Source organism: Aspergillus welwitschiae (assembly GCF_003344945.1).
Source record: "Aspergillus welwitschiae strain CBS 139.54b unplaced genomic scaffold BDQ94scaffold_26, whole genome shotgun sequence".
Classification (NCBI taxonomy): Eukaryota; Fungi; Ascomycota; class Eurotiomycetes; order Eurotiales; family Aspergillaceae; genus Aspergillus; species Aspergillus welwitschiae.
In genome coordinates, this window is record NW_020798720.1 from 215,467 (window position 1) to 230,981 (window position 15,515).

The 15,515-nt window shown below is 50.4% G+C and overlaps 7 protein-coding genes and 1 non-coding gene across 8 annotated transcripts; 4 read left to right on the forward strand and 4 right to left on the reverse strand.

Annotated features, from left to right (window-relative positions):
• Window positions 1-666, forward strand: BDQ94DRAFT_147894 (putative quinol monooxygenase). The gene is made up of 3 exons (XM_026767096.1): window positions 1-295; window positions 368-395; window positions 460-666. Exons 1-3 carry the CDS (start codon window positions 111-113, stop codon window positions 601-603), a joined length of 357 nt encoding a protein of 118 aa, XP_026624026.1. The 5' UTR covers window positions 1-110; the 3' UTR covers window positions 604-666.
• Window positions 667-751: 85 nt separating this feature from the next.
• Window positions 752-3,303, reverse strand: BDQ94DRAFT_160895 (putative salicylate hydroxylase; the record flags this gene model as incomplete). The annotated part of the gene is made up of 6 exons (XM_026769277.1): window positions 752-845; window positions 995-1,925; window positions 1,976-2,810; window positions 2,863-2,910; window positions 2,992-3,117; window positions 3,187-3,303. 6 exons carry the CDS (start codon window positions 3,301-3,303, stop codon window positions 752-754), a joined length of 2,151 nt encoding a protein of 716 aa, XP_026624027.1.
• Window positions 3,304-3,727: 424 nt separating this feature from the next.
• BDQ94DRAFT_180712 (alpha/beta-hydrolase) lies at window positions 3,728-6,490 on the forward strand (the record flags this gene model as incomplete). The annotated part of the gene is made up of 3 exons (XM_026773694.1): window positions 3,728-4,522; window positions 4,571-5,463; window positions 5,845-6,490. 3 exons carry the CDS (start codon window positions 3,728-3,730, stop codon window positions 6,488-6,490), a joined length of 2,334 nt encoding a protein of 777 aa, XP_026624028.1.
• A 317-nt stretch (window positions 6,491-6,807) lies between these two features.
• On the reverse strand, window positions 6,808-7,407 carry BDQ94DRAFT_64123 (uncharacterized protein). Its single transcript, XM_026776241.1, has 2 exons — window positions 7,011-7,407; window positions 6,808-6,961 (listed from the first exon to the last, which is right to left on the reverse strand). Exons 1-2 carry the CDS (start codon window positions 7,305-7,307, stop codon window positions 6,881-6,883), a joined length of 378 nt encoding a protein of 125 aa, XP_026624029.1. The 5' UTR covers window positions 7,308-7,407; the 3' UTR covers window positions 6,808-6,880.
• Window positions 7,408-7,563: 156 nt separating this feature from the next.
• Window positions 7,564-9,430, forward strand: BDQ94DRAFT_64124 (uncharacterized protein). Its single transcript, XM_026776242.1, has 5 exons — window positions 7,564-8,112; window positions 8,161-8,672; window positions 8,721-8,813; window positions 8,867-8,982; window positions 9,032-9,430. The coding sequence occupies exons 1-5, from the start codon at window positions 7,711-7,713 to the stop codon at window positions 9,361-9,363; spliced, it is 1,455 nt and encodes a 484-aa protein (XP_026624030.1). The 5' UTR covers window positions 7,564-7,710; the 3' UTR covers window positions 9,364-9,430.
• Window positions 9,431-9,571: 141 nt separating this feature from the next.
• On the reverse strand, window positions 9,572-11,270 carry BDQ94DRAFT_180713 (DODA-type extradiol aromatic ring-opening family dioxygenase; the record flags this gene model as incomplete). Its single annotated transcript, XM_026773695.1, has 3 exons — window positions 9,572-10,317; window positions 10,426-10,556; window positions 11,267-11,270. 3 exons carry the CDS (start codon window positions 11,268-11,270, stop codon window positions 9,583-9,585), a joined length of 870 nt encoding a protein of 289 aa, XP_026624031.1. The 3' UTR covers window positions 9,572-9,582.
• Window positions 11,271-11,392: 122 nt separating this feature from the next.
• BDQ94DRAFT_180715 (putative C6 and C2H2 transcription factor RegA-like) lies at window positions 11,393-14,441 on the forward strand (the record flags this gene model as incomplete). The annotated part of the gene is made up of 8 exons (XM_026773696.1): window positions 11,393-11,534; window positions 11,589-11,643; window positions 11,704-11,936; window positions 11,985-12,188; window positions 12,248-13,020; window positions 13,068-13,202; window positions 13,246-13,376; window positions 13,424-14,441. The coding sequence occupies 8 exons, from the start codon at window positions 11,393-11,395 to the stop codon at window positions 14,439-14,441; spliced, it is 2,691 nt and encodes an 896-aa protein (XP_026624032.1).
• A 729-nt stretch (window positions 14,442-15,170) lies between these two features.
• BDQ94DRAFT_t198 lies at window positions 15,171-15,242 on the reverse strand. Its single transcript has one exon. It is a non-coding gene; the product is annotated as a tRNA-Glu (tRNA).
• Window positions 15,243-15,515: the final 273 nt, after the last annotated feature.

Genomic DNA, 15,515 nt, shown 5'->3' on the forward strand with positions numbered 1-15,515 from the left:
ACTTACTCTGCCACTATAAACTGACATCATTCCATCTCCCACTCAGCCCAGAAATTGCCTATATCTCTCTTTCACGGAACAGAGCTAGCGATACATCGGGTATATTCGCCATGTCCGACTCATCTGAATCCATCTCCCTGCAAGTAACAGTCCACCTCAAACCCGAGGACCTGCCGAAGTTCTGGGAGGCTTTCGAACCTACCTACAAGGCTGTCACTGCCGAGCCTGAATGTACTTTCTTCGAACTATATCAGGCGCCGGATTCCCCGGGGACTATCTCTTGGGTAGAGAATTGGTACGTCTCATTTTCTTACTGGTTTCTGGTTGTGGATCTGTCTGTGAGTATATGCTAACCAATCAACTATAGGTCCGCGTCAAAGGAATGGCTTATGGGAGTGAGTGTCAACTTTGTTATATGATATTGGTGAATAGGAGCTAAACTGATCGACTTTGAAATAGGTTCAATTGGTGAAGCCGTATTATCTTGATTACTTCGCTGCAACGGAGCCATTGTTTATCAAGCCTAGAGAGGCTAAGTTGTTGAAGAGAGTGGGGGCGCCATTCACGATGGTGAAGAAGACGAATGGAGGGTTGGTGGATTGATTTTGAGGTTCAAGCTAGATTCTAGATAGCGCAGCATGGGCTTCAATTGACACTGAAGACAACATACATGAATATATCAAACGCTCAAGCAAGCTATCGACGCTGATATCTAGACAGTAGTTATAGACATGCTACCAAGGATTAACTATCAGACATAACTCGCCGTATATTGACGCCGACAGCAGTAGGCGTACTCTAGCCTGTACTTGTAGTCATGGTTCACGGTATACGTGACACAGAAACTGTATCACATGATTTCCAAGCTAGATCACATTCATCGTCCAAAAGAGGTACATTGATCTACTCTCAATCTGCTATCAAGACATACACGTATAACGCTGCAGACAATGATGACTCCGATCTGGTGTCATGGACTTCACACAGTACTTACTCGATACGTCTCGCGCATGACACATCTGCCACCCCCTCGCCTTCAACTACCTTGGCAGAAACAATCTCATCCACCGGAATCTCAGCCAGCCGTGAAATGACATGATGCAGTGTTGGCAATGCTTCCCAGCTGAGTGCATCAATCTCAAATCGGGCGTTCTTGGTCGTCCGGAGCCGAGTTATCCTCGAAGGAATATTTTTCTGCTCCTCCTCTTGTGGCACAAGCACGGGGTACTCAGCCTCAGGCTGTCCCTTGTTTGCGCGTCCAACTTGCGGCATGTAGCGATATATCAAATCACCCTTACCAATGTTTTGAGGGGGATTCATGCTGAAATCTTGGTCCTCCAGGTCTTCTAAATGGAAGTGACCCCATACAGCACCTTCCCAGCTGGTCGTGAGGTGATACGAATTGGACCGCTCGTGTGCCTCGATGGCGGTGTACAGCTTGGGCATGCCGAGCTCTTCGCGGCCACTCACGATCGGATCAGTCAGACTTTCGAAGAGAATGGGCAGGTACAGCCCTTTGACTACTTCGCCGTCTGTTTTCTTATACTGCACGCCTTCGATGTAAAGACCTAGGTGACGGTAGCCGCCGCCGCCGAGCCAGTCCATTCCATGAAGTCTCGTTTGCGAGAAGCTGGCATAGGCCACAGTGCTTGGGTCGGTGAAAGAATACCTCTCGTTGGGAAGTAGGTTCTGCAGTAGTGTCCGACTGGTCTTGAAGCGAATTGACGCTGTCTGGAACGTCGACTTCAGTGACTTCTGGACGCGGTTACGGCCCCACCAGTCTTGTCTGGGACCGGGCATGGGACCGAAGACGATGGGCTGACGCCAGTATTTGGCTGGGAGTTTGTTCCAGAGGTGCTTGCGCAGAAGCTGAGTCGAGTAGTCGAATTCGTCATGGCCATAAATATAGTCCGTCATTGCTTCCACTGCGGAGTGTTAGCTATATACTGGGCAAAATTAAGTATGAATAACTGACTTGTCTCCACTGATTGCGGCTTGGAAGAATCGCGTGTCATCTGCTGCACAGTGCTGGCTCGATTGTGACGAGCCTTCTCATACAGCTTCAACCTTTCTGGTATCTCCTCCCGGGTTACATCGTGGGACAGCATGACAGCCAGGGAAACACTATCCTCAATTGCCATCGCCCCTCCGGATGCACGATATGGCAAGAAGGGATGAGCTGCATCTCCGATAATTGCAAGTCGGTCATCAACCCAGGTGGGAAGGGTTTCCATATCCAACAGAGGCCACACCCTCAAGGTGTAAGGATCGGCTTTTGCCAGCATCTTGAGTACCTGAGGGTTGAACTCCTTGAAAACTTCGAGAAGGGCCTCTTTGCTAGCTTCTTGGTTCCAGTCAGAAGAAGTGTTAATCGTGCTCATCGAGTCGGGATGAATGCAAACAAAGTTAAGCAACTCATTGTTGGCACAAGGGTAAATGACCACGCGCTTTTCGTCAGAATCCCACATGTCTACTGAACTGTACACCATAGCAAGTGAACGGGTCTCGGGATCTTCCAGGGCATCTTGACGCTTTATAAGAAAGCGAAATGCGTTCTTTCCAGAGCTGAAAGGTTTGATGTCCATCGCAAATGGTAATTTCGACCTTGCAAGGGAGTGGACACCGTCCGCTCCGATAACGATATCACCCTTAAAAGTTCCCCCGTTCTCGAGAGTCACCGTGGCATTCTTTGGATCAATGTCTACGATCTTGCTCGATGTGTGCAACTGAGCAGGTATACCAGGGCCAGGAGCCTGGGAGGCAACTTTCAGAGCTTCGTGCAGGTGGGCTCGATGAACCAGTGTCCATTTCTATCAAGCGTTATGACGGTGAACAGCTAAGCAGGTAGAGCCATCTACTTACATGTCTCCATTTCCCTGCATGCGCTTTGTTGTCGATCGTAGCCAGAGGCTCTCCACTGGGAGTGAACATGCGTAACTGGCAAGGTCAGAGGTGATGTTTTGATTAATGAGCGAGCACGGTAGTGGGTACCTGCTCGGTCTCTACAGCCCCAAACTTGGTGCCGTCGATCCCCAATCTAAGCAACGCAGAGTTTGCATTGGGTGTAAGGTGGATGGCTGCCCCAATTTCATTTGCAAACCTGGAGCGTTCGAACAACTGCGTTCAAGGATCAGCCGAATACTCTGGTTTACAAGCTTGGACTTGGGATGTAAGAGGTTTACTGACCTCAACACGGTGGCCTTGTTGCCGGAGAGCAATGGCAGCGGCCAAGCCTCCAATACCAGCGCCAGCAATAAGAATGTGAAGCCCCCCTTGGGCTGTGCGTGGGTCGATATCCCCCATTATTGCAGATAGGTCAGTATATCTCCGTTGGCCAGAGGTTGCAGATTAGGGACACCTTGGTTATTTTGCTAGGTAAGGGCGGAATATCATCAGGCATGCTACACAATTATATCTTCTGAGCAACTCCGTCACTCATTTACCCCCACAATCTAGTTCAGGAATAGTCATGTGTGTCCACCATGACTGCCGGACGGGCTTAAGATCTGGGGTCGTGATCTCAATTCTCGGCTCAACCACTTCGGCTCCACGTTCGGGGCGGAAGCAAGGGAACCTTGAGATGGCGCAAAACACCGTGAGGGGTAGATAATGACCAGCTATTTATCACACCGAATTTATTTGAATTCGTTTTTCGATACTCCCGTTTTCTCTTGCTCGCTAATATTCTACTATCCATTTTGGTGAGGTGCAGTTTGTATCAATCATCATGCCGAATCCCATCCGCGAAGACATCACTACCCGGGATGATACATCCTTCCCCTATATTTTCGAGCAAAATGTCACCATTGCTCTGAAAGATAAATCGGGCCTTGTCCGATGCAACGTCTACCGGCCCAAGGAGCTGGAGAAAGCCCCGGTGCTAGTCACCTACGGGCCCTACGGCAAAGACATTCCGTACTCGGACTTTCATCCGAAGTCATACAGCGAAGTCAACCCTGAGCACCACTCTGCCCATTCAGCCTGGGAAACTCCCGACCCTGCCTTCTGGACTAAGCATGGCTATGCTGTTGTCCGGGCGGATGAGCGAGGCACTGGCCAGTCCCGCGGAAAGCTGGACACCATGTCCCGTGAAACAAGCGAGGCTTTCTTTGATGTGGTCGAATGGGCAGCCGAACAGCCGTGGTCCACTGGTAAGGTAGGACTGCTTGGAATTAGTTACTATGCTGGAAGTCAGTGGAGGGTCAGTGCGCGGCAACCCAAGGGCCTGTCGTGTATCATCCCGTGGGAGGGCATGTCCGACTACTACCGCGATCGCTGCCGACACGGAGGCATCCTTTCGAACGCTTTCATCAAGTTCTGGTGGGACCGCCAGGTAGTCTCTAATCAGTACGGTCGGCCTGGTCGTGCCGCTCGCAACTGGGGCCCCGATACCATCGAAGGAGATCTTCCCGAGGAAGAGTTGGAAGCAAATCGTCAGGACCAGACGATCGACAATGTCAACAACCGATTCCGGGATGATTTATACTATGCCAGTAAAGAGTACACAATGTCCGACATTCAGGTATGCCAAATGACTCCAGTGGTTTTAGTCGACGCTGACACAGGGTAGGTGCCTCTTCTGTCTGTCGCCAACTGGGGTGGAATTCTGCTGCACTTGCGGGGTAACGTGGAAGGCTGGACTCAAGCAGGCAGCGAGCTGAAGTACCTGCGCTTCATCACCGGTCGCCACGATCTGCCATTCTACTATTCAGAAGAAGTAGAAATTCAGCGCAGCTTCTTAGACGCCTTCCTCAAGGGCGAGGATCGCGCCGGATGGTCCACCGGAACAGCCCCGAAGGTTGATCTAGTACTCCGCAAAGGAGACGTCGGATTCAACAACGCTGAAGCAGAGAAGCAATTCCCTCGCCGCACTGAAAATGAATGGCCCATTGCCCGCACCCAATACACGCGATACTATTTGACTTCCAAGCAAGAGTTGGTCACCACAGCTCCGCAGGAGCACCCGGTCAAGATCACTTATCGTGCTCTTGGTGATCTGGAGAACCCACAGCTGGTGCAGTTTACCACTCCACCTTTTGAAAGCGAAACAGAAATCACCGGGCACATTGTCGCGCATCTCAATGTGTCAATGAGTCCTCAGCCAGGCTCTCCCACTCCGCAAGACATCGACCTTTTCGTCACGCTGCGGTACATTTCGCCCGAGGGCAAGGAGGTGTTCTATACTGGCACGGCGGGAGACCCAGTTCCTCTTTGCAAGGGTTGGCAGCGTGTCAGTCTGCGTAAGACTGACCCGGATCACCCTCGCCACCGTCCCTGGCTCCCTCATCGCAATTATTACTCCACGGACGTGCTTCCCGTCATCCCGGGAGAGGTCTACCCGGTCGATGTGGAGGTGTGGCCGACCAACGTAGTAGTCGAGAAGGGAGGAAAGATCATCCTGGAGGTCGCATCGGGCGACACACAGGGATGTGGAATATTCCAGCATAATTCTCCTGTAGACCGGTAAGTTGATCCCAGGGTGTATTAAAGATTACTTTGCTGACGGAGACAGATCCCCGGAGCGATTCCACGGTTTCAACCATATCAACTTCGGCCACGGAGATAACTATGTCACATTGCCGATTATTCCCCCGCGGGGCTGGCTGGAGGAACTCCGCAGGAAGTAGATCATAACTAAGAGGAGATAGATTAGCAATTGAGTTAGTTCGTTCATTCATAACGCGAAAGCCGAATAACCGGTTGAACCACCTTTAAAACCCATCGGGATGTGGTCCCGAAGCATCACCATCCGTATACTCCAGTATAGACAGAACAACTCAGCGCTATATAGCAAACAGCATCCCATCCCCAAGTAGTACTCACCAAGAATCAAACCAAACAAAGAACCTCAGTTCATCATACCAAATCAACATCTTACACTACCAATCAATTTCCCACCCCAAAAAATACACTAAACACCACCAAAATGACCAAAACCACCACCAAAAACATCCGCCCCCTAAACCGCTACATCACGACCCACGACCCGACCACCAAAAAAGCCATATTCTCAACCACACTCTCCGAAACCATGCCGGTGCAACAAATCCAAGACTCCGCCAACGCTCAATTCTCTCTCGCCTACACCACCGACTCCTTCCCCGCCGATCTCGCCGATGAGGCTGACATCCCCGCCTACGCCTCCTACCTCACCAACCCCCCGGGAATCACTATCTCCACGGGCTCGGTGTGTCGCATTGTGGATATGCCGCCCCATGCATTGAGTCCGATGCATCGCACCGTGTCGGTGGATTATGGGGTTGTGTTGGAGGGGGAGGTTGAGCTGGTGTTGGACTCGGGCGAGACGAGGTTGCTTAAGAGGGGGGATGTGGCGGTGCAGAGGGGCACGAATCATGCTTGGAGGAATGTTACCCCTGATGGAGAGGGTGGGGAGGGGATGTGGGCTAGGATGTTGTATGTGCTTATGCCGGCGAAGGGGTTGGAGTTGGGGGAGGATTTGGGCGGCATTCAGGTTAGGGATAGTACTTAAGTTGTTGATTTGGGGGGATGATGGGAGGTTGGATGGTTGGGCTGGGGTGTATTTAGAGTGCTTGAATGGAATGGCATCGGATGTCTATAGCTGTTGTGCAGATACTTGCGAGGTTGAGATTGTAGATACAATTTCGTGATCTATGAGTGACGCGGCTTTTGATTGCATGCTCGGATTACTGAGTATGTTGTTATATAGATTAGGTTTTCATGTGATCTTATATCGTTCGTATACTGCCCACGTGGTACTGTGGCTACAAATAGGAGTAGAATTATGTATATGATATTTTGGAATATTTCAGAACAGCTTTAAATCATCCCAATAGTATACTATATTCGGTCTCTGAGAGTAAAACGCAAGGTTGAAATAAGATATATTACTATACTAAAATCACCACTCTCCGCCAATCTCATAATGAAAGATCTTGTCGTTGATCCTCCCACCAGTAAAGCGCCAGAGACGCGCAACAGACTGCAGGTATATCAGTACAAGTCATTCAAAGAGTAGAGTAGATGCTCACCGCATTCAGCCACACCCCGTGCAACATAGACTGAATAAACACATACTCTACCGGATTCGTCCCAGCTGATCGCTCTTCGTAGCTCAAACTCCGGTTCACAGGTCGATATGAAGGGATACGCCTATAGTGTGAAGGCCAGTCCACAGGCCGGGATACTGTCGGGGTAGAGTCACGAGCAGTCTGGGGTTGAGGCTGGGTTTCCGAGCCGGTGTGGTGGATCTCGTAGTCGGAGAGGATGGAGAGCGTGCTGGCTTCAACGGCCGTAGTAGCAGTTGTGGTAGTGGTTGTAGACGACATGATGAAGAACTATCTTGAATTTGCAACGAGCAGACAAACAACAGCAAGTTAGAACAGATGATGTTGTTCCTCTTGACTAGCGGTGGATAGTGCACCGACCTGACCTGCATAACAAAAGGGATGTGCTCATCATCCCAACCCATCCCTTGATTCCCCCACATCCCGAACGCTCGGACTCAACCCATCCCTCCATCTTCCCCCATTTTTCCCCCGCACACTCTTTCTCTGTCCGCATGATCGGATCACTGGCTGGGGCGGTTTTACCGAGCAATAGTGTGTGTGTCCACATCGCGTGTTTGTCGGTGTGACGTGACTGTTGGCTTAACCCCTGCTACTATATCCATCTAGAGTCCATACTTTGGGGTAACAGAGTGCCACCAAGCACGCTTACTATCAACGCAGAATGGTCGCAACACAACCTTTTCAGCGCATTGTCGCTGCAAAGATAGACGGTCGCTGTCAGAATATCAGGTACCGCCAGAATCAATTCCATTCTTTACAGTCCGCTCTTGTACAGAATATCGAGCAGATCAAGGAAGCGATCGCTGCCGATTCGGGAAACTCGCCGGAGGAGGTTCGCGCAGAGATTTGCCTCGCCTTCAAGGAGATTCGCACACATTATGCTTCGCTGGACCTGAAGAAAGACCTGGAGGAGGAGTATCGCGTTGCCAATGGCAAAGATAATTACGATGGGAAGCGTGGAGTGGGAATTGTCTATATTGTTCCTTCTTCGCATACTATGTTTTTCTCTGTTGTTGCGGCGCTGAGTGCTGCCATTGCGGCTGGGAACTGTGTAATCCTTGAGGTGAGCTCAACAACGTCAACTACCTTGATTCATAGCTGACTTGAACAGTTGACGAAAAACACCATGGCCATACCGGTTGTCCTGAAGAAAATCCTGCCTCAGACCCTGGACGCAGATACGTTCGCCATCAGCGAAGAGAGACCAGACAATACATTCCTCAGCAGAACGCACATAATTGCACAGAGCGACTCCATTACTCCCTCTAACAACACTCTTTCTTCGCCCACTACTGCCAGAACCGTTGCCATCGTCGACCGCACAGCCAACATCTCCGCCGCAGCGGAGGCACTGGTATCTGCGCGATTCGCTTTTGGCGGTCGCTCAGCTTATTCTCCTGACGTTGTACTCGTACAGGAGTTCGCCATGAAGGAATTCGTGGAAGCCATTATTCAGCGATCGTCAAAATACCTTGCTGGTCAGAATGGGGATGCCCGTCAGACGGCCGTCAACCCGCGGCGGACGAGCTCGGGTGTTTCGTTACTCGATACGGCGTTTAAGGATGCCAGCGCACGGGTGATAGTATCTGGGTCTGAATGGGGTGTAGTTGAGGTGCACGATCGGTAGGTTCCTGACTCTAGTCATGAGATATGGCATGCTGACTGCAGTAGGAAATCCCCTCTTCTGCAAAAGAAGGTATCCGAAAAGGTGCTTGTCCTGCATCCCGTGACTAGCCTGGACGATGCTATTGATTTCAGCACATCGTATGCCTCAACCCGTCTCCTTTGATATTGAAATGAAGCTTACAACCGTGTAGCATGGGAACCCTAGCCGCAACATACGCCTTCTCCGCCCCAGCAGCCGCTAAATACCTGACTCAATTCATCGACTCATACACATCCTATATCAACCACGTCCCCGTCGACATTCTCAGTAAGCTCTCCCATTTCCTATCCCCTAAAGACGTCTCTAACAAAATCAGTCGGCCCCGCATACCCCATCAACCAACAACCCTCGCGCGAAACTCGCTACTCAACGCGCTCTCTGCAGGTCCCTCGACCTCAATTCGTAACGGAAACCAGCAACACCGCTCTAGTTCAAGAAATAATCAAAGGCTACGCATCCAAGTCCAACGACGCGTTGCGCGAGGCATTGGTGCCGCTGCCTGCGATCGGACAGCGCAGTGGCAAGGCAATTGGGTTCTTCGAGCAGGGAATCATCACTGGTGGTGTAATCACGCTGTTTACTTTTGTGGCGTCTTTTTCGACGATGGGGATTTATGGCTATGCGGCTGTGAGAAGATGGAGGGGGTAATGGGTTGTACATCATTTTATTGGCGTAAAATTGGAATGCATGTGAGTTTATGCTGTGAGATTCGGACATAGTTTGTATATGTGAGATAGTATAAGGTTTAGGACTCCTTTACTTCGCCAAGAATGAGCATGATGCTCAGTCTGTGCAAAGCTTGGATGGCTAAGCAGCTAATCAAAATTCATGGATTATACATCTAGTATTCAAAAATGTAGCTAAGCATTAAGCAGCCACAAGCGGTTGCTTCGGCCACTTCCCAAACGTAAACTGCAGATTAGCCATATTACTCAACTCCCAAGTCTCGGCGCCCAAGACCCCATGACAGCCTTCATCCTCAGCATCCCCCGCCGCCCCCGCCACAAAAGCCGCCGGCACGAAATGATCATCTGTACCATGCGCGTCACGAAACTGTGGATGCTTCATAAGCCTAGTTACCGCCCGCTGCAGCTGCAATCCCGATGTCTTCGTCATCACATCCTCCAGAGATTGCTTGAACTCTAGTGCCCACTCCTCTGGTGGGATCTCCTGTGCTAAAGAGTCGCGATATTTGACCATGGATCCCCACCGATTGCGGTAGAGATTATGTACTGATCCTCCTGTGCCGATAAGGAGGTAGTTCTCCTTTCGGAGTTGGCGCAGTGTCTTGCCTATCTTCAGATGGTAGTGGGGATCGTATCGCGCGTTACTGGATACCACTGTTACCGGAGGGGGGTTGCCCTCTGGGAACATCTTCTGGATAATGGTGTACACGTCTACTATCCAGTTGTACTGCGGGTTGCCAGATACGTTGAACCCCTCTGCTTGAAGGAGGTCGATGCATCGTTGTGCGGTGGACAAGTCAGAAGTCATTTTGTAGGTCTTGTAGTCGTTGCTCGGGACGATACCCATGGGGCAGATCTGGGGAGCGGGGTTCGTGGCCACTTCGATGCCGTCTCCTAGTGTCGCCCAGTGGGAGCTCTGATTTGGTCATCCTTTGGAGTTAGTGTCCGTGAGGAACAAAGTACCTTCCCCAATGTGGGTAGTGTAGAGTAACGGGTGGATCCGGGGTGTTTGTGGTATACGCACCAGCATCACTATTCCTTTCACATTGTGTGCTCGTGCTTCGTCGCCACATTTGCGCCAGTACTTGGAGCATTCGGTCGTTTCGTATATCATCAGCGGAGAGCCATGGGAGAACAAGTGGACCGGGGTGAGGCCTAGCTAGCGGCGTGAGTGGATCTGCTATAGTTGGCGGGGTCTATGCGTATGGGGTCTGGTCGGGGTTGTGCAGTCATACCCGTTTTGTGCCGTCCGGCTTCGGCTTTCATTGTCCTTGTGGGGGTGATAGCACTTCCAACAACGGTCTGAGGAGTAATTGGACTTGGACTAGTCGGGCCCTGTTGGTAACTGGAGGCGATGGATGACCGTGGATGGGAGCGAGGAAGGGGCCTCGGCTGAGTGCCTCCACATCCCGAGCACGCTGTAAGGGTCCAAAAGCAATTGATAAGCAACGTCACTGGTCATCGCGAGGGTCCATCCCTTTTAGTTGCCAATCTGGCTGACCGGGAAGACGCGTGCTCGTAAAACTCTTCTGCCTATAGCTGGTTGATCCCCGGTGGAATCCGGGTCGCCATTATTGCACATCCTGAATACTCATTATGATGGTTTGTTGCTCCCCCTCCGATCCCTGAAGCCCTGCAGTTCCTGTGCCGCTTAGTCATGGCGCCATCCAGTGCTGGATCCAACTTTATGGCGCCGGCGGAGCACCAGACTGGCCAGCCCCATCCTCGCCGCCCAGCAGAAATACGTAGACAAGTCTTCAATTTGGTTTAGAATAGCAACTAGTACTGAGTACTATAATACTATCCCTCTGGAATATTCCCCAATTATGGGTCCGTTCCCCGCATTTTCCCATCCCGAGCTTAACGCATCGTGACTTCCCCACACTGTCTCTCATCCCAACTCTCTTCGTTCTGCTTAACACTATTTCCTCTTCTTCACCTCATCGTTTCCTTCATCCCATCTTCTGTTCCACCAATGCATCGCCTCCATCATGCTCGATAAGTCCTCTCCGTCACTCCCGGCACAATCTCCATCACGACCACTCCCCAAAGCGCGCGATGGATATTTTCAATGTGGGTTCTGCAAGAAACACTACAATCGAGCAGATCACCTAATTCGACATGTCCGGTCGCGTATGTCATTCACTTAATGTCATCAACAATCTCTTCTCCTAACTCCATGCGCAGATACCCGCGAGAAACCATATGTTTGCCATGTGTGTAACAAAGGCTTCGCCAGGCCGTACGTCCGTCCTTATCCGTCCCTGCCATCCTCTCTCTGGTTCTGACCGCACCGCATCAGGGATCTGATGAAGCGACATGCTGCAGGCCATGATCATCCGCGAGATGGCAAGCGCAAACGTCCCCCGCAATATGCGAAGAGCGGTCGGGTCTCCCAGGCGTGCAAAGCATGCGCCACGTCAAAGCTCAAATGCGACGAGGAGAAACCCTGTCGACGTTGTCGGGACAAAAAGCTTATTTGCGATTGGCACGACGCGGGATTCGATGAGTTGACCCCTGGTTCTCCTATGCAAGGTTGGTTCATCTATCAATAGCGCTGTGTCCGGTCACTGAGCGATATAGGGTACGATGATCCAGACAGCCAAAGCCAGTACCCCGAGCCCCCTCAACCGCAGACCGCATTCTCGCCATCAATGCCTGCCATGGGCGATTTCCCAGCTACTATAGATAATCCTCCATTTGCGACTCCTGACTTTACTGTGAACAATTATTTGCCTGATCCGCCCGACGCCGCTCCCGAAAATCCTCCGACTACCAGTTATGATGGTGAGTCGCGCCTATACCGTATTGATACTGTGGCGTGTGCTAAGGGAGCCTCATCGAAGCAATATCACCCGCGTTAGATCATGAAAGTGGTATCTTCAGTGTCGATGGAACCTTCTTCCCCGAGTTCATTCCCGATTCCCTCATACCATCCTTATCCCGCCCGAACGAATTCGACCCCCTGAATTCCATCAATCCTACGCCAGACTACCGCCATAACCTTCTCAATACTAACATGCAATTTGATTTCGATCTGACTGATGTCGACTTTGGCCTGATCGACTACTTCAACTCCCAGGGACTATCACACACTGCTCCACAGCCCCCTGATGCACCCAATGATCGGTCCGATGTGGATAGTAGGATTGCGCTTGGTGCGGAGGCCTACAAACGGTCATCGCTGTCCGCCTGGAAACCTGCACAGCATGACCATGTCTTTGCTGACCAAGATGATTTATCAGTCCCAGTGGTTATGGACAGCCCAGGATCGAGTATTAGGGGCGAGCGCCAGATCCTTCCTGAGAGACTCTCCTCGGGTAGTCGTGATCTTATATTCGGAATGGTCTTGCAGACGAGCGAGAAGACCGCGGTTCCGCGAATAATAAAATCATTTCCGAGCACTGAGCTTTTAGATGGTCTCATACAAGACTACTTCGCCTACCAAAGCCATCAGCTTGATCCTTTTATTCATGCTCCCACATTCTACCCCAATGAAGAGAGCTCCGACATGCTAACAGCTCTTGCTGCCTCTGGTGCAGTCCGCTCGGCTATCCCAACCATCCGTAAGCTGGGCTACGCATTGATGGAAGTTGCACGCCTCCAGATGTCGACTAAGGTATTTGCCTTATGGGTGCTTCTTCTACCGATGCTAATGATAGGTAGTATGAGTCAGATAACCGCATCACGCGCCACCTTCGGCCTTCGCAGACATTCGCAGTCGTCATTGACATTGGTTTATGGAGCGGCAATGGTCGGAGGACAGAAATAGCGGAAAGCTTCCAACAACCACTGGTGACGGTCAGTTCCACGCCTGCACTAGAAAGGGTATCGCTCACTATAGGTTCAGATGCTTCGACGGGCATTGCGTTTTCGCAGAACCATCTATACGACTATTGTTCCAAGCCCTGAGGACAACGAGGAAGAACTGCAGAAGAAATGGCACTCTTGGATCGAGCAGGAATCTTTCAGAAGGTGATTACCATTTTGTACCATGTCTTGGACTGGGCTCACACATTTAGACTCGTTCATCATCTATTTTTACATGACGCCCAATGCGCGATGATGTTGAACGTCAGTCCACTCATTTCGTACGCAGAGTTGGAGCTTCCGCTCCCATCCATTCGCGCACTATGGGACGCCAAGTCAGCAGCAGCATGGAGGGATACCTACCTAGCCCTTGGATTACTTTCAACCGAGCGACAGCCGTCCCTAGTCGAGGCATTGCGGGACATGTCCCGATTACAAGGAGTTGTTGATCTGCAACTGGCCGGTTGCATCCTCCTACACGGCTTTTCGGCCATGGTGAATGAGTATCACCGTTTTAGCTTTATTTCCAAGGGAAATCCCAAACATTGGAATGCATTGGTAACCAACTCGCGACACCAGGAACTATCTCAAGCTTTGCAGCACTTTCGCATGATTTGCTATGAGTGGCCTAGCTTTCCCATTCCTGAAGTTATCTTAATATACGAGATGATCTCGATGTTACTATACATGTCACTAGAGGATCTACAGTTGTTTGCCGGGAAGGAAGACAAGAATGAGGCACGGCGAGTTTACCACAGTGCGCTTGATTGGATCAGCAGCATCGACTCGCGACGTGCAGTGTGGCATGCCGGCCAAGTCATACGGGCCGCCAAAGCCATTCCCGCGGGGTCGCTAACTGGCTTCCTAGCAGTAGGTGTGTACTATGCCAGTTTGGCCTTTTGGTCGTATAGCGTGGTGCTCAAGGCAAAGAATAATAAACTGGCCTCGGAGAGCCGCCCATTGGGTCCGCCTTCAACTATCCGCGGCCCAACAGTCTATCTAGATGGAGACGAGACGACCGACGTGCAGAAATTCATCTCTCTCGGATGTGGGAGTCCGGCATTACAGGGTCGACAAGGTCCTGCGTTTGTCTCCGATCCGGGGCAAACGATGGATGTCACTCAGGAGCTTCTGCGGGCAGATGCTTCCCACGATGCGCTTCCCCCATTGGTTCAGGGGTTGTGCCAATTGATGAACGGTCTCGGTAATGCTGCTAGATCTACCACTTGAGAAACATATGTGTATTTTACGATGAATATGATGTACGATTGGCGAGGCTTAGTAGTTTGTTGTGCTGCAGTAGTCGGTAGTAGTGCTAGTAGTCTATTTATCATATTTTCAGTAAATGACAGTCGACATGCCCTGGGCTACATCCAGTCTCTGTTTCATTCAGTAAGTATTCTAGTAGATCCAAACTTGATTTTTAGGCATAATTGACACTGTCATCCAATAACGGAATCGCAACACCTTTCTGATGCGTTTCTCAACTTCCCCAAGGCCAACAGAGATGAGATGAGGCCCGTGACGAACTCTTCTACATTTATGCCTCATCCCAATAATCATATCGAAGGTTTCTAGAGTTCACTACTAGTTAGCACTGTCGCAATCTATACTAATTCGTTCGCATATCCCGATCCATATGCCGCAACGGATGAAATATATAACCAGAGAGGAATCAATACCTACCGCAGTAGGACTCTTCTGGATTTACTAGGTAGCTTCAAATAATAAGAAAAATTCAATTTCGTAAGATATATATAAATATATATATCTGTTTATATACAGCTACTCCTATCTACCAGAGTGCGACAGTCCCAATGAAGACACAATCTACGCGGAGGGTTAAGCAAACGAACAATGGCCCCAACCGCAACCACAAAAAAAAACCGAGAACCAAAAATTTTCATTCAGGATTGGTAAGAATTAGAGGATTGAAAAAATACAAAAAGAGAATTCGAACTCCGATAGGGGGAATCGAACCCCCGGCTGCCGTGTGAGAGACGGCGATGTTAGCCACTACACCATATCGGATGTTGTTGAAGATCTCAACAATAATGAGCAATATGAGCAAGTGCTATATTAAAGGGTTGGATCAGGATATACGTCACTTCAAATGATCAAGAATATTGGAGAATAATGTTTATTTAAGCGATGTGAAGAGAAATTGGAGTAGGAGATGTCGGATTTTGTCGAATGGTCCCTGCAGGGATTCCGCCGCGCTAATGCAGTGAACACGTGGGGTGGTAGGGATTTTCCCGCGTGTTTCTTTGGTAGTCTAATTACTAGATAGTAGTTAGGGGCGTA

Bases quoted from the DNA above. Each gene is read 5' to 3' on its own strand.
- BDQ94DRAFT_147894 (XM_026767096.1), top strand. From the start codon at position 111: ATGTCCGACTCATCTGAATCCATCTCCCTGCAAGTAACAGTCCACCTC. The intron at 296-367 runs GTACGTCTCATT...AATCAACTATAG, and splicing joins ATCTCTTGGGTAGAGAATTG to GTCCGCGTCAAAGGAATGGC. The intron at 396-459 runs GTGAGTGTCAAC...ACTTTGAAATAG, and splicing joins CAAAGGAATGGCTTATGGGA to GTTCAATTGGTGAAGCCGTA.
- BDQ94DRAFT_64123 (XM_026776241.1), bottom strand. From the start codon at position 7,307: ATGTCGTCTACAACCACTACCACAACTGCTACTACGGCCGTTGAAGCC. The intron at 6,962-7,010 runs GTGAGCATCTAC...ATATACCTGCAG, and splicing joins ACGGGGTGTGGCTGAATGCG to TCTGTTGCGCGTCTCTGGCG.
- BDQ94DRAFT_64124 (XM_026776242.1), top strand. From the start codon at position 7,711: ATGGTCGCAACACAACCTTTTCAGCGCATTGTCGCTGCAAAGATAGAC. The intron at 8,113-8,160 runs GTGAGCTCAACA...TGACTTGAACAG, and splicing joins GGAACTGTGTAATCCTTGAG to TTGACGAAAAACACCATGGC. The intron at 8,814-8,866 runs GTATGCCTCAAC...ACAACCGTGTAG, and splicing joins GCTATTGATTTCAGCACATC to CATGGGAACCCTAGCCGCAA.